At 37.2% G+C, this 16,591-nt stretch overlaps 1 protein-coding gene across 2 annotated transcripts; it reads right to left on the bottom strand.

Moving 5' to 3' along the window:
- Positions 1-2,462: 2,462 nt before the first annotated feature.
- Positions 2,463-16,239, bottom strand: LOC105056147 (alpha-L-fucosidase 2). 2 transcript variants are annotated; one of them, XM_010938237.4, is made up of 10 exons: positions 15,906-16,239; positions 15,261-15,406; positions 12,803-13,758; positions 9,828-9,960; positions 7,415-7,573; positions 5,992-6,216; positions 5,756-5,857; positions 5,493-5,628; positions 3,153-3,348; positions 2,463-3,029 (listed from the first exon to the last, which is right to left on the bottom strand). In XM_010938237.4, exons 1-10 carry the CDS (start codon positions 16,120-16,122, stop codon positions 2,708-2,710), a joined length of 2,592 nt encoding a protein of 863 aa, XP_010936539.1. In that variant the 5' UTR covers positions 16,123-16,239; the 3' UTR covers positions 2,463-2,707. The 2 variants fall into 2 exon arrangements, with proteins under 2 accessions (XP_010936539.1, XP_010936540.1); XM_010938238.4 differs by lacking the exon at positions 7,415-7,573.
- Positions 16,240-16,591: the final 352 nt, after the last annotated feature.

Raw genomic sequence — 16,591 nt, 5'->3', positions numbered from 1 at the left:
AATTTTATGATGCTTAAATAGCAATAGGGTACAGATGGTTGTAGAAATACGTGCATGATGTGCATTTTAATTTGGATAGTTATAGGGTTGTCATTAATATTGGCAGAATGATAATCAACTCAGACCGCAATCTGACTTGTAGGGTACAGATTAGATATGAGCTCTTATGACTGTTTGTTTTATAGTTTGGTTCGACTAAAAGCTTCCTTGATTTCATCGGATCATATCTTGCCTTAGGGTAGGGTTTGACTTTTGTTTCAACCTTGCCCAAGTACCAAGCTGAATCCAAACTATAAAGTTTGCATTGTATATAATGTTAGTTTTACCCTTAATACTCCTCATATTTCCTATCAAATTTAGTAACCATCATTTGGGACCATGATATCAGGGAATAGTTTTACATCATGTTAGGCATGGTTGCCAATTTTTTTTTGGAATTTCAAAAACAACGAGGCCAAGGTCAAACAGGTGTCTAGTAAATCAATTTTTGTTTTCAATTTTTGAACTCGAAAATAAATTTCTAGAGATTATGGCCATTACCTACCATCAACAGTGCCCACCATCAGTTGTTGGCTATCACCAGCCATCACCATCCGCTAGCAGCCATGGACCAACGTCAGCCAACAGCCACTAACACTAGCCATCACTGGCCACTACTGCTATCCACCACCATCCATCTTGCCATCTTTACTAGTCATCATCATCCACAACTGGCTACCAAACAGCACCACCTAATGATGCCGCCAACATCACCATCGTCTCCACTATTGTTACCATATTCACCAGACGAGTTTCAAATTTTCAATTTTCGAAAGAAAGAGAAACCGACTTTAAAAATCGAAAACTTAAAAACGGTAACCATCTATATATTTTTAGGAGGTGTTTGATTAGAGGAAGTGGAAGTTTAGAATCGAAATGGGAATGAATGAATCCCATTTCAACTATTTCGTTGGAAGGAGTCCCATTTTGATTTCAATATTGGGGCAGAATGGGAATGGCCCAATCTATCTAAAACTCAATCTTTATTATTTTCTAAGGATTTAAGTTTTTATTCCGATTTTGATTCTGATCATAAACCAAACACTTTGAGGGATTTGATTATTCCGATTCCAATCCATTTCAATTCTTATTCTGATTTCGATTTCGGTTGTAAACTAAACACCCCCTTACTTGGACATCCAGAAACGAGCATTCAGAAAAATAACATAATCTCCCAATCAGATCCAATCCAACTTAGGTCTTAGACCTAAAGCCATCTCCTTCCTGACTCAGTCCAACCCAAACTTGAATTTGACCGATTCTTGTATGGTTAAAATTTGGGTTAAATTGGTGAATCCTAGAAGCCCAACATGCTCTTGGCTTGGCTAGCAGGTACACAAACGCTTATGCGTGACTAGGGGCGTGAATGAATCTAGCACGTGCCAGTTTTCTGTAGATAATGGGGCCGGCTAATGATACCGTCTAGCTCGGTAATGACTTGAGTTTATGAGATATTATGTTTGAGCTAGTTGCTTAGAAACAGTTGGCGTTTATTGCACCAAAAGTTTTTCGAATGTGGTGAAGAAGTTGTCTCATCTCTTTGAAATGCTGGAGACCGGGTGCTCTTAAGAAAACCTCCCCGATAAGATTGGTTTCCCCAAGTAATTTTTCCAAGGAAAAAACCTTAGGATATTTATAGCGTACGTTAAGTTCCTCCAAACCAATCTATTGCAGATGTGACAACATCGAACAACCTCCCTTGTCACACTCATTCTCATGTCACACTAATTCCTTCTGGGTACACCAAGCCTTGAATGACAGAACCAGCGCTCCATGGAACGACTCTTTTCATTAAAGATACTGTACAAAAAGTATTATGGGTATCAAGTACAGGTTATAGCAAATGCCATGAAGCTTTAAAGAAAATTTTTGATTAGTTTTGCATCAATATTTTCATCTTGGGCACGACCTTAACCTGTTTAGATGCAGTATATAGAAAATCTTGACCCTTCTTAAATGCATTAATATAAACCGGTAAATCTTGAGATGCCAGCCAGTGCTATATAAACATGTAGGCCAATACACGTAAAAGGTGATTTTTCTCCCTTAAATTTCTAAATTAACAATTTCAAAATAATATTTAAATACTTCTACCAGGTAGAACTAATTGTCAATCTCTGAGTAATCATACCAGCCATAAATTCAATATCTTCATCTTAAAATCTCAGCAAAAATTTCAAAAAAAAATTCCTGATCCTCATAAATTTTCCCACATTTCACATCAACGAGATGAACATCCACCAAGGTGCCCGGAATCATAGCTTAAAAAAAATAAAGAAATAAACTTAGTTTACATCTAAATTAAAGACATCTTTCCTGCCAAAGATTAGCAGCATGATTCTAATGGTTTCAAGGATTCTCCTGCTCTGCTATAGCACAAAATAGTACGAAAATATATATATGAAATACATGCATTCTAATGATGAATTGCATGGTTCCATTAGCCATCCCTTTATTACTTATCAGAAGAAAAATCTTGTATCTCCAATGGTATCTCTATACCACTCATTCTGTTACAGTTTGTCCTTAACACGTGTAAAATGGAAACTTGATATCAAAGATGAATGTATCCGGCCGACTTGAATTGAAGGTAAGAAAAGGAAGCTCCTTAGTTGATGATCTCAAGAAACTATTGCTTTTTGGTAGACCCATCTAAAATAGCAGATAATCAAAAAAAAGTTCCTTCTTTCAAGAAGCATGTCTTCACGCATTTTAGGTGGTTATTGAATCTGTAGATGTTTCCATGGGTTAATGTAACAGTGGCGACAGTTCCCCTATAATGCAATCTTTTGAGACAGTTTTCATTCTTAGACCAAAAGCAGGCTTCATGAAGTTCCCCTTTCTTCCAGCAGACATTAACTGTTACATTGCCCCTGGCCTTCAACCCTTTAACACAACCTTCAGCCCACTTTTCTCGTGGGAGAGCTGGGAGTAAATAGAGATCATGTTTTGTGCTCTGGACAAGCATTTCTGCAATCGCCGCTGTGAAACTGAAATGAGAGTGTATCAGAACTAGTTGGCAATAATGAAAATTTGGCCTTCTGCTGAAAAAGTTTATCAGTATGTTAAAGTTTATCAGTATGTTAAAGTTGGTATGGAATCACATGATTTACCCGAAATTGCCATCAATCTGGAATGGAGGGTGTGCTGTGAATAAGTTACTATACAACCCTCCTTCAAAATCACCTTCATGATCAGGATCTACCAAGTTGATCAACTGCCTGACCATTTTGTATGCATGTTCACTGTTGTGAAGGCGGGCCCACAAAGCCATCTTCCATGTAGTCGACCACCCTGGGCCGATATCCCCTGGAAGAGCCAATGAAACATTAGTCAAAACAAGCATTATTGAAAATTTAGACGTTTGTATTCAGTTGCACTGTCAAGTTAACTAGAAAGCTAGGCTTGTTCAGAATTTTGAGGGCTGGCAGAAACGTGATCCATAAGAGGTATCCCAGTAATGAGAAATACATTTAATCTGGTGCGTTATTATGTAAAATAGATGCCCAAAAGGGTCCTCTGAATAAAAATGGTGAAGTTTATTTTCCTTCATCTCTCAAACTACACCACAGAAAGGCCAACACTCTATGTTGTGCAAATGCATCTTTTAAGCTTGTTACTTTCTTATTCATTGGTTTTATTGAGATAGACCAAATGTTTGTCTGGATTACACCCAGTTAGACCTTGGGAAAGCATTAGCATTTTGACATTTCTTGATCATACAGCACTTACATTCAACTTGATGAAATGATGAGTTCGCAAAACAACTACCTTGGTGCTACCCCATCAATTATGTCTTTACACGAAACTCATCTTTCTTACCCTTCATCCATGTTTGTGGTCTCAAGTGCGTACATTTTTATGAACAACGATACCATTTGTTTGAGGTTGTTTCAGAGTCTCATCCCTCTCCTTGCGGTGCATAACAAAAATCAGTTTCTTCATTAGAACCCACACAACATTTAACAGTAAATGACAATAAATGAATCAGACCCTCCATGCCAACCTATGCCTCACAGAAGACTCAAAAGTAGAACACAGGAGATGTCTAGTTTTCTCTTAGCAGCATGCAAATCTCCCTTTTATCATAGCCAACAGATAACAGGAAGACATTCTCATAATCAGCCAGTGGCTAGTAAATCCAGAGCTAGTCACAGACAGAAGTAGAAAATTGTCAAAATATGACAAATAAGGAAACAATTTAAACATGAGAGTAACTAAGGAAAATGAGAGCAATCACTACATTTTATAACCAAAGGGCCTAAGCAATGTGTGACATGAAGTGGTTAGGTGCAGGACACCAGGGAGTTTGTTTGTGGGCCACGTGAAACCATTTGCACATGATATCAAGAAAGGAGAAAGCCCAAGAATATCGAATTACCTGGATTGTTGATAGTAATGTATCAAGATGTTCTTCAGCAATCAACCAATACCATCACAGTCTGAGTACAATGACTTGCAATTTAGCTAACAATAGTTGTTTGACCTGGTATCTGCAACTTTTATCTGTTTTTTGACCAGCAACATTTTACTCTTTTATGAAACTCAGACAAGATTTAAGTATATATCCTAATTTATTGACGAAGTGCTCGCAGAACCCTAGAAATTACTGAGGATCAATCTTTAACCCTATTGTGCATTAGAATAACAAGTAATTTGGTTTTGGAATATTGATATACTATCATTCATACATTAGTTCGGTCATATGGTTATTATGATCACCCTAAAATGGGAAAAGGTGTTGTCGTATGGGCCAGCAAAGGCCCTATTTGGGTGTATAAAGCAGACCATAAAGAGAAGACTCTTTTCCAATGAAATATCCTTTTCCAATGTTTGCTAGCCAAGAGAACTTTCAGAACGAAAATTTTCAAGAGAAAATATGAGGTCAAAATTCTCTCTTACAACCACTAGTCTTTCCTTTTCCAAAGGTAGCAATTTTGAAAAAAGACAACATAACTCCATTTCTCATGATAGCTTGAATAAGATACCAACAATGTCGATCCAAAATCAACCAAATAAGATAAAGGCCTTTGTCTATATCTTTCACTTTGATTTTCTTAGTGCAACAAAATAATAGAAAACACCCATTTTTCTTGTCTTTTCAACCAGCAGAAATTTCTTATCCTTCTTTCGCTTTCTCAGCAACCAAACAGAACCTGGTAACAGTAATCTTTATATATCTTTCCTCATCTCTAGTAGCTTCCCTGAAGTCTAGATGCATTTGGTTCCTTAGGTCTTTGAGTCCCTTAAGGACTCTCTTTCTAGAAAGATCGGCTGGCCCATAAATCATGAGTCCATACAGAATCTTACTGTTGCTTTGTTAGAGTTTGCACATAACAAAAGAAAAGTTTCATTAGGTTTAGTCCATTTTAGCATCAAAAGATAATTCTAAAATTTTGTAGAAGTTTATCAGAAAATTGAACTAATCTTTCTTATACTTTTCTTCCACAAACCTCTTTTGTAAAGGCTGTTGGCAGCAGCTTTGCACAAATCAGGTGTTTTCTCAATTGTTATTGTATGTCCTGGGAAAAGCCCAAATAAATGTGACAAATGTCGATGATGCACATCTGGATCCTCAAAATCTTGTGCCTGCCATATATAAACATTTTAAGGCTACCACAAAACAGGCAACAAAACTAGAATAGGATACTGTAAACGGCCATGGAGTAAAAGGACTTAAGTAATCAAAGACTAATGAAGTAAAGGCTCCTCTTACCCATTCCATGATCGAACCATCTCTAGCTATTCTTGTTGGGGGCAACCTTGATAGTGCGTTCTCGATGTGCTTGATAAAATCACTATCGGATCTCCCCAAGACCTAGGTTTATAAACAATTTCAATAACTTCTTGTATAAGATATTTTGTATAATGCAATAAGAATCTGATTGGATAAATAAGGAGGTTAATAAAGCACATATATGTCTGGCCAGGCAAGATAAAGCTTTGAGTCACCTCAGCAGATGAAATAACTGCAGAAAAAACTTCTTTTATAATGGCCATATCCATAGTCGATGAATAGCTGACACTTGCAGTCTTCCCATCTGGAGCAATAAAATAATGTTCTGGAGAAGTGGAAGGATTGGTTTCTAAATATCCCCCATGTCCTTCAATTAACCAGTCCAACAGAAAGGAAGCACATCCTGCCAACAGAGGGTATGCTTTATCCTCTAAAAAGCCCTAAACAAAAAATAGAAAAAGTTAGTAAACCTCTTTAACCTTCTACTAAAAGAAAAGCAAGCAAATCTGACAGGAAACTCTAACACAGATTTTTTATTGGCCTAGCCATTTCACTTCAGTTACTTTAGGTATTCTCTAAGATATCGCAGTCTTTTCCAGTTCTCTACTACTTTTCCTAGGGAAAAAGGAACATGCATGTGCTTACCTAACCTAAGCATTGGTACTCATGGTAAAAAAACATAATGAAATATGGCAATGAACTTATTCAAACATCATCAGGTTAGTAATGGTGTCATTTTTTTAACATTTTTTTGTAGATTATGTCATGGCTGAGATCTAGGAAGAAACTATTCACAACATAAGAACAGCTTTAGATTTTGCAGATTGTTCCAGAGATGATAATAAAATAATAAGATCGATCACCAATTTGTTCCAATTGCAAGCATTCAAATCACTATAACGTCGTCGGTGTACTTTAATCATATAATTTATATTTTGGGAACTGTATATTTTCTGGGTAACATTATAGCTCAGGATGTGAATTTTGTAATGCATTGATGCAAAATAGACCTATCAGGTATTTATATGGCCAAAATTTGATGTCTAACTAAAATTATTCGTTGATGAAAGAAAGAAAGAAGAAATAAAGGTATGCAATATCAAAGGAAATGAAGAGCACACTGAAGATTCTAGGTATGAAGTCCACATTCTACAGCCAATTGTGTCCGCTTGAAAAATGAAAATTCAAACTTTAACAGTCAACACATGTTCATGAAACAAGTTTTGAAATCTCACACATCAATGATCAACCCCATACTGTTCCCGTACTAGTACACCCCCTACTTATGGTGTAAGGACTTGTGCGGGCATATATTCAGTCCCATGACTAAGTACTAGATAGATCTTAGGTACCTATATAGGACCAAAAGAATCTAAATAATACCTTCTAGCTAGCGATTCTAGGTGAGATCCTAGTTGTTATAAATGGTAATAGAGCAAACCCAGCCCATGTGGATTAGGGGACACTGCAACACGGTCCCATTCAGGCTGACCATGAGCTGATCATGGCGTTTGTCCATATGGTTGTGATTTTTGATCTTGCAAAACAGGAGATTCCATAGGGAATATCAGATACTACAATGGTAATGCATGCTAACAGTCCAATAATATAACAAAAGAATCTGTCTATATTCAATACTTTATCCATAGTGAAACTATAATGCTCCCATAGATGTGTGCAAAGCCAAGCTCCACCCATTGGCCATAGAGCCCACACAGGGTCACCACGGTCAGGTGATGTTTTTGCCCATACATCTGAGACCTGATGTGCCACCCAACCACTTGTTTCATAATTGACCTGAAAGCATTATGAAGGATATTTAGCATTGGTATACTAACAACCATTAAACAAGAGACCACCTATATAAAAAGTTAAATAATAATAATGTCCATGCAGTTATTTTGGAGAAGTAGGTTAGCCACTAATCATTAATTATACTTGAAACTATACCACACTTTACTTACTCGCAATATGTAACTCAAAATTTGCACTGATAGTACTCATAAATTTACTCTTTATGTGTATGCATGCATGAAACATCTACTAGTCGTTACAAGATCCATGCAAGATCAGCAGCCCTTGAGAAAATTTTAGAAATTAAGTGGCAATTTTGGCATGCTACCATCAGCCTGGAAACTTCCAACATGTCACATATAATCTTAACTTTTGTTGGTCCTACACTCAAATCTTAATTATCCTAATTGGCAGATGACCTACATGGAATTTTACTCTCTCTCTCTCTCTCTCTGACACACATATAATCTGTGCGTGTAATAGTGCATGAAATATTGTCTAATCATTAAAATATCAACTCATGATTAGCAGCCTTTAAGAAAATTTCGAAATTAAGACTTTTACATGATAGCATCAGTCCTAAAACTCCCAATATGTTGCATATAACAGCTATATCATCATAACTTTTTTCTCCTACACCCTTATCCTAGTTGGCAACTGATCTTCGTGGAATTTAGCTCTACACTTACAAAGATTGTATTGAGGAGCTTAATAACTTATTCAAATTTATTAGCTGTTTCTAAGCATATCGTTCAAGCTTATTCAACATTAACATGGCACATTAGCTGTTTAGTTGTTCTTCTATTTCATTGTGACTTGGCTTAAAATTGTTCAAGAAAACAAAGGTTCCCCTTTGCAGGCTACAGCTACTTGAATTTTCACAAGATGTTTGATTTGTTTGGAAAATCTTTATCCATATCTCACTTTTTCCATGTATCATTCCCTCCTTCCATAGATCCCATGCTTGTGAGGAAGCTGTGCATTGGAAAGCAAAATCAGCTAGCCCCTTCTCAACATGGATGTTAAAATAGTACCTTTCTCAATATCATCATTGATCATTTTTTCCCTGGACATGAAATAGATGCAAGTCCAGAGGTGAACCAAAACCAGATGGAAGAAAACTGCCCATAGCTCAAATCCAACTAAGAAGAAAATCAACATAAGATCATGCCAAAAAAAAAAAAAAATGTCTTTATGCAGGCAATCCCTAGTAGCAAAAGTCATGATGTTGCTTTTCAAGTCAAACTGGAATTTTAATTGGCTTGAGGCCAAGCATTAATATTGTCTTTTTTATCCATATTGAAAGTGGCCATAGCTCATTGTAGACAATCAATTTCTAAATTCACATCCAACCGTGGATATAAAGGGGTAATCCTGTCAGTGAAGATCATTAAATTAACAAAATAGTAAACCATGATCTATTGCAATAGCCTGGTCAATCTCATGGCCCTCCAACGAATACCAAGCATATCTCTGCATCATACCAAGAAGAACCCATAGCTCAAATCCAACTAAGAAGAAAATCAACATAAGATCATGCCAAAAAAAAAAATGTCTTTATGCAGGCAATCCCTAGTAGCAAAAGTCATGATGTTGCTTTTCAAGTCAAACTGGAATTTTAATTGGCTTGAGGCCAAGCATTAATATTGTCTTTTTTATCCATATTGAAAGTGGCCATAGCTCATTGTAGACAATCAATTTCTAAATTCACATCCAACCGTGGATATAAAGGGGTAATCCTGTCAGTGAAGATCATTAAATTAACAAAATAGTAAACCATGATCTATTGCAATAGCCTGGTCAATCTCATGGCCCTCCAACGAATACCAAGCATATCTCTGCATCATACCAAGAAGAAAGTTGCCATTATTTATATAACTGTAAAATTAACTTAACCCTCACTAACCGCTGCTCAATCCAACATAACATCTGGTAATTTGCTATAGAACTCTTAGAACGTTATTAAGTCACACTGTTAAAAAAAAAAAAATCCAATTGCAGAGTTAAAATAAATATTTTAATTGGTGGGATATGATAGCCAACTAATAACATCCAATGAAAGGGAAATGAACAAACTACAAAGTAGAAGTTATCATACTGCAAGTTCTAAACTGATGAGGAAATTATCCACACAGCAAAATTCTTTGGTATATATCTGTTGATACAAAAATTTTCCTACTCTTGGGAATTTCAAGTCCATAAAATTTACTAGGAGATACGTTATTTGAAGACAAGTCAAGCACGAAAAACATCTTACTTTCGAAGTTTTATTCCCATTGACTGCAAGAGAAGCAATGAAATCAAATAAGGGTTCTTGACATTCACTGAGGTTGCAAGAAAGGGATGGCCAATAGTTCATTTGCAGATTGATGTTTAAGTGAGGAGCTGCACTGAAGAAGAAAAACAATATTCAGCTTTTCTATTTTAAACAACAAAATGCTGCACATAAAAATTACATGCATTTGTTTCTCACTATACAACCATGCTTCTATGTTTATCATACATCACTAAAAGTTCAATCTAAAAGTTCAAAACTTGCACAGCACATACTCATATCGCATCAGACTGGTCGCAGGCAGACACAACCATCTATACTGGTTTGGTGAACCTTGGGAACGTCATTGGCATGGTATTCCGTACCAGTCCGAATCGACCGATACATACCGTACCATACCGTATCAGTGGGAAACCAATTCAGTTCCGGCTGGTTTTTCAAAAAAATAGTCTGAATCGGACCAAACCGATCAGTTCGCTATGGTATCGACCCAAACTGCTCGATACCGGATGGTTTGGTCCAGTATGGCGTGGTATGGTACCGATTCGATCCGGTTCGGCTTGATTTTCTTTCTCTTTTTTTGACTATTGGATGGGATTTTTTTGAATTTTTTATTGTTGGTATAGTACGATACCGATCAGGAATCGATACGGGCCTCGATACCGCTTCCTGAAACCTTGGTCATTGATGCCATAATCTAGATAAACATGGATCTTTACAATGGCTTGTGGTCGTGGAATGTATATTTAGTTGTTTATCTTGTTTTGTCAAACTTTGGAGAGAATACCCTATGCGTGTGGGGAGATAAACATTTTAAAAACACGAAAGAAGCACCTAAGAAGTGGGTACCAGTTTAAGCTCTTTAGGAGTTTTCAAAATGGAAATACTACCCTAAGTAGAAGTTTCATGTTACTAAGTTTTGAAGTTGGACTGATATGATATTTGGTCCTAATGAATCAGCTAGGCTATGCATAGGCATATCCTCAATTGTCAAATATGACATCCTCCAAACATGTAGGAATGGTGGCATGACATACATACATATAGGCACACACACATAATATACACACATATATGGTGTGCCTGTGTGTGTATACATACACCATATATATATATATATATATATATATATATATATATATATATATATATGGTGTATGATTGATATGTGTGTGCGCGCGCGTGTGTCCATATGTACATATAGATATAAACATATTAGTGAAAGTGCGCGTATACATCTCTTCTCTATATACATCGAGCAAGCATCGAAGTCCAACTTGCTTGCTAGCTGAGGTCTTTCAACAATTCTTTTCTAATTTTCATTGCAATATTAGCATCCTAATCTTCTACCAATGTTATACATTTGCTCCCTCTTCTTGATCAAAGTATGTGCAATGCAAGTTCCAAACACAAAACACAGATGAGAGTGTATATATATATATATATATATATAGGATGTGTTAAGACTTAAGACACTTAAAATTGATAATACAACAAAAATTATTAACACTTCACTTAAAGTGTTTGCATAACCATGATGCTTGTTAAACATAATGTCACTTTGCTTGCAAGATTTTGCACTTGAATTTAAAAGTCCCACATCCGTGATAGAAGTGCCATATGGCATCGCATTTTGCTGATACCAGCAAGAAAATTTCAGAGTGTCTAACAATGTCATATCCTCTCCACCCATGTCCAAGTATCCAAAAGTGTTAATACTTTCAGAATCTTTAACAATGAATTGTCCACATAACATAGACCAAGGCTCTTACAGTTCAGGCTGGTTTTACTATAGATAGGCATATGCTAAAGGAGATAGGGTTCAAGGAATACCTGTGCTAATTGTCTGGCTAGAGATATGGGACAAGGGTTAGCTTCAAGCATGGGCCATGGCTTGCCTTAGGGTCTAACAGTGGGGTTTAAGCTAAAGTTTGGGCTTCTATCCTTTAAATATGGACAGCTTGGCATGTTTGTGTAATAAATGTTACTGTACTGCTTCTTAGAGCAGAGGGGTAAATGCTTAAGATGATGTACGAGCAAAATTGCCCATGGAAGTGATTGAGTAGTCAAGCTTCAATTGCCCAAGTTGGTCAATAGCACTTTGATTTGCAATTCAATAAATTTGTGGTGACCTTTTCTGTATTTTCTTTAATTCCATAATGTCTCCAGAAAAGTGGTGAAACCTAAATGGTCAAATATATAACTGTGATCATAGATTACAAATGCGCCTACCTAAGCACATTCTATAAAGATCAAAAAAATTGATATGATAATATCAACATATGTGCGAATTGTGGTTTATCCCCATGGTCACACCCCTCTGCTTCAGCTAGAGGTTCTGTGTTTGAATCTTGTATGGTGCATTCCTGATTATTTGGGCCTATGTAATTATCGCATAGGTAGGCCTCTCTCTCTCTCTCTCTCTCATGATGATGATGATGATGATGATGATGATGTGGGCTTTTATCCCCATTGTCATACACCTGCTTCACACCCCTCTGTTTAGCAACCAAAGGTTCTAGGTTTGAATCTTGGATATGCATTCCTAAGTATGTTGGAGCGGGTAATATATTGCAGGTGAGTCTCCCTTCCGTTCTCTCAATGGTGGCAGCACGACCTTTGTTTAGCAATTAGAGATTCTGGGTTCGAATATTGGGTGGTACATTACCAAATATTTGGGCCTTATAGGGAATGTGGATCTCCCTCCTATTCTCTCAATGATGATGATGAGCATAATAATAATAATAATAACAACAATTATAACAACAACAATTATCAAAAGTAGCAGTAGTAATAGTAACAATAACAACATTAACATATCTAAATTCTCATTGACCGACAATCATGGACATCATAAGGTATGAAGAAACCACAACATCATACATCACTCAGCTTTTATTTAGGGAAAAATATAGTGTAAATAAGAATAGAGGTAGTATTAGTAGGAAAGAGCATACTCCCATGCCGGCTCAGTGTCCTTATTCCATATTCCTTGTAAGTTGGCAATTAGGGTTCCTGGCCTTGAACAAGAGATAAGCAAATAACGACCATAATGGAATAGAAGTTCCACTAATAATGGATCCTCATCATCTTTAAAGGATTTCACCCTTTCTGCTGTAGATTTGAAAGTGCCATCCATTAATTTTGCTGAAGAATCAACTTTTGATGAGTTTAGTTTTACCAATCCTGACACACCACCATCAGATGCAGTACTATTCTGAAGAGGGATCTGATTTAAAAAGGCCAATCTTTTTTCCTCTAGAGCACCACTGGAGATCTTTGACAATTGCAAGGTGACACGATGAAAAAGATTTTGATAGTCATCCAAATGATATGCAAGTAGCTGAGAGTAAGACATATTCCTGACTGAAGACAATGTGTTCAAGCATGCCGAAGTAGGGTCCTTCTTAGAATCTGAAGGTTTTGTGAATGGCCCATCAAACGAGGAAGAAGCTGCAAGAAGTAATACAGCCCAGTCTGAACCATCAACTTTCAACTTCCTATCATTTAAAACCTGTACTTTACCATCATCACCGCCTATCTGTAATTCCAAAATAGCAGAGAACTTAATTCCACTCGGATTTTCAGATTCATTTCCTTTTGGTGGAATTCTTTTCCCAGGACAGCTACCTTCCATGATTATTTGATTCGCACCATTCGCACTAGAATGATGGTGTAATTTACTGTCTAAATATACTATAAAGGATAAACAGCCAGATTTGTTTGCAGAAATCTTTGTCACAAGCACTTGATGCGGGTTTGAGGAGAAGTGTTCCCTTGTGAATTCTACATCACCAAGAGTATACTTGACACTTACTGTTGCAGTAGTCAGATCAAGTTCCCTTTCATAAGCCACATATGCATCATCAGAGTCACCAAAGTTTAGATTGATATCGCCAAGAGGTTGGTATACCTTCATTTAAAAAAAATGATAAGAAGAATTTTAGCAGATAATTATGATAGCCAATAAAGGCTGAAATCTGTTCCTTATCTAGCACATCGTGCAAGCTTTCAAGTAGTCTAATGTTGATTATTGACCATCATTCTATTCAAGCACTAATACAGAAACATATTTTATAAACTCCACTAGACATGTAAAGTGTGTAAATTGCAGCATCATGTTGATCAGACAAACATAAATTAGAAGGCAAATTTAACAATAATATCGTGGAAGATGGTCGATACCATCAACATTGACCAATTCATGCATATGGCACATGTTCTGCTTCCAAAAATAAACAGGGCGGACGACAGAGAAAGAAACCAATTTCATCAGAGGATATATATATATAGATAGATAGATAGATAGATGCATATATATGCATACATATATGCATATATATAAGAACTGAGATCAATAATATGTAGTTCCATTCTATTCAATCTAGGACACGGGTGCTTGCACATCAGCATGGTTTTAGCAGGAGACATCATGAAAGTTCCCAGTTTTATTAGGATTAGTGCATCTACGAAGAAAAATGGAGATGGTTCTACAATCCCAAAAAGTGACTCCCACATGCACAACTAACAATCCTGAGAAGAAAAGCAGCAAGAAGATTGATGAAGCATGATTATCTCCAAACTTATTAAGGTGTTTGGATATTGGATCTCAGGGAATCTTGGGAAAGTAGAACCACTTATCTATATACTGTTTAGTAGCAAGATGAGATCCTAAACTATGGTACAAGGAGGCATTCTTGGATGTTGAAAGGACATATGAACAAACTTATTCAAATTTGTTTACTTGTAGCTAGGTTGGCTTTTGGGGAAAAGAAAAGGTAAGAGGTATTTTAGGGGTTTCATTTCAGACATTCAGTTATAATAATGAATAACCAAATTATTACTTAAAGGTAGCAAAGAAATATAATTTCTTGTATTATTTTAATCTTTGCTTGACTATATGGAAAAATTTGTCATATGGGTTGCAAATAATAATTCCTGCTGTAACAATGGAGCTCTCAGTCTAACAAACACAATGCTTTCAAAGTTCCCGGACCAGGAGTAAACATGAAAGCAGGCAGAATGCGCCATTCAGCAACCTTTTCATCACGGAAAAATGTATACTAGTCCATTCAATAGATAATTTGGCCTGAATGAACGTTATGTAGTCATCAATTTTATCTATTTTTAAATCATTTCTAAGAGACAACTGACAAGACACCCTTCCCACCTCTAGGAGAATGCACCCTTTCTCATGGATATGCATGATACTGACTATTCTTCTAAACCTCTGTATGGTCAGAGGTCCTTCATTCAGGAAACAGGACTAGTACTTAGATGGGGAACTGACTTGCAAATAGTCATTACTACCACTTCAGTATACAAGGAAAGGAAGCAAGACCTACAAGCAAGAATAAGTCTATTGCCATAGAAAACCACAAGCTTATCTGTGCGAAAGAAAATTAGCATACATACGTCTGATGGATGATCTGACAAGCCAAAAGCTGCTGAGGAGGCTTCTGCATATTGTCCACTGTCTACAAGTTCCCTAACTTTGGAAAGAACGGGAGGTGCATCTGGGTCTGTATAGTTACCAGGTACACCAGTCCAAAGAGTATCATCTACATGAGAAATCACACAAGAACATCATGAACTTTATTATTGGATACAAAAAAAAAAGGAAAAGAAATAAGTTTGGGGCAGGGAATCAAGCAAATATGAAGATTTTTGTAGAGATCTATATAAGCACATATACAAAGTCGAAAGAGATCAGAAAAAATCGGACGACATTGTATGATATCCTCGACATAAAAACAAGAAGAGAACACCTTTATATACAAAAATTCATTAATCATGATACATTATGTCAAGAGCTAGTGCTATTCTCCGATAAAGAAATATGAAGTCTCAAAAGAAACCACCTCTGGTTAATTATTTGTTGGCAGTCTCGAAAATATTCTTCGATCATTATAATAGAGCAGAGCAAAATTTTAATATACGACAACTTCATGCGATGAGAACCAATAGCTCAAAGAGATGCATTTCGACCTTCTTATCTTCTTGACATGGATTTAGATAAAATAAAGAAGAGAAAGGAAGGGGTGGATGATGGTTGTTTACGGTTGAGTTGGAGCGTCTCAGAGGCGACGCCACCCCACACCATGGCTCCGAGGCGGCCATTGCCGATGGGAGTGGCGTCCGTCCAGTGCTTCGCCGGCTCCGAGAACTGGACCTTGAGAGGCCGCGCGTCGTCCGTTTCGCCTCCGCCGCCGGCCCAGCACTCCACGTCCGCCTCCATTGGAGGCCGGACCCAAACCCACTCCTCGCCCTCCCCCATTCGAGATCGAAGCGAAACCAAAAGCTAAAAGAGATTGGGGGAGGAAGAGAGGAGGAAAGCGGTGGAGACAGGGGAGGTAGGAGAAGGGATCTTCACGTGAAGAGCGAAGCCGGCAGGGCTGCAGGAAGTTATCAGTAGCAGTGCGGAGGGCCGTGTCGGAGACGGACGGATTAGCTGTTTGGTCTTTAACAGCCTTTTGGTGTCACTGATGACATGGCATATTCTAGTTGGCGTATCTGAGAAAGGTCGTGGGTCCCATTTTGCTTGAATAAAATTCGGGCACGTCATCTGAGGAAACTGATTGCTGTTTGAGTACAAAAAGTTTAGCCTCGAGCTGTTCATAAGTATTCGAGCTTTTTTTTCGCAGCGTAAATCGGGATTGTTCTGCTCTTGAGGGTGATTGCGAGGAGAGGATTAGCAGTTTTCCTCCAAACATGAAACACCAGTTTTGGGTTGAATCTAAGGTAAA

Source organism: Elaeis guineensis, chromosome 13, assembly GCF_000442705.2.
Source record: "Elaeis guineensis isolate ETL-2024a chromosome 13, EG11, whole genome shotgun sequence".
Classification (NCBI taxonomy): domain Eukaryota; kingdom Viridiplantae; phylum Streptophyta; class Magnoliopsida; order Arecales; family Arecaceae; genus Elaeis; species Elaeis guineensis.
Note: the sequence above shows the minus strand (reverse complement) of the source record. Positions and strands in the feature narration are given on the sequence as shown.

What these genes read in the sequence shown, in the direction of transcription:
- LOC105056147 (XM_010938237.4), bottom strand. Translation starts at nt 16,122, where the DNA reads ATGGGGGAGGGCGAGGAGTGGGTTTGGGTCCGGCCTCCAATGGAGGCG. An exon ending in ATGGGAATAAAACTTCGAAA is followed by an intron (nt 7,574 to 9,827) that starts GTAAGATGTTTT and finishes TAATGCTTTCAG; the next exon opens with GTCAATTATGAAACAAGTGG. An exon ending in CAGTTATTTCATCTGCTGAG is followed by an intron (nt 5,858 to 5,991) that starts GTGACTCAAAGC and finishes TTATAAACCTAG; the next exon opens with GTCTTGGGGAGATCCGATAG.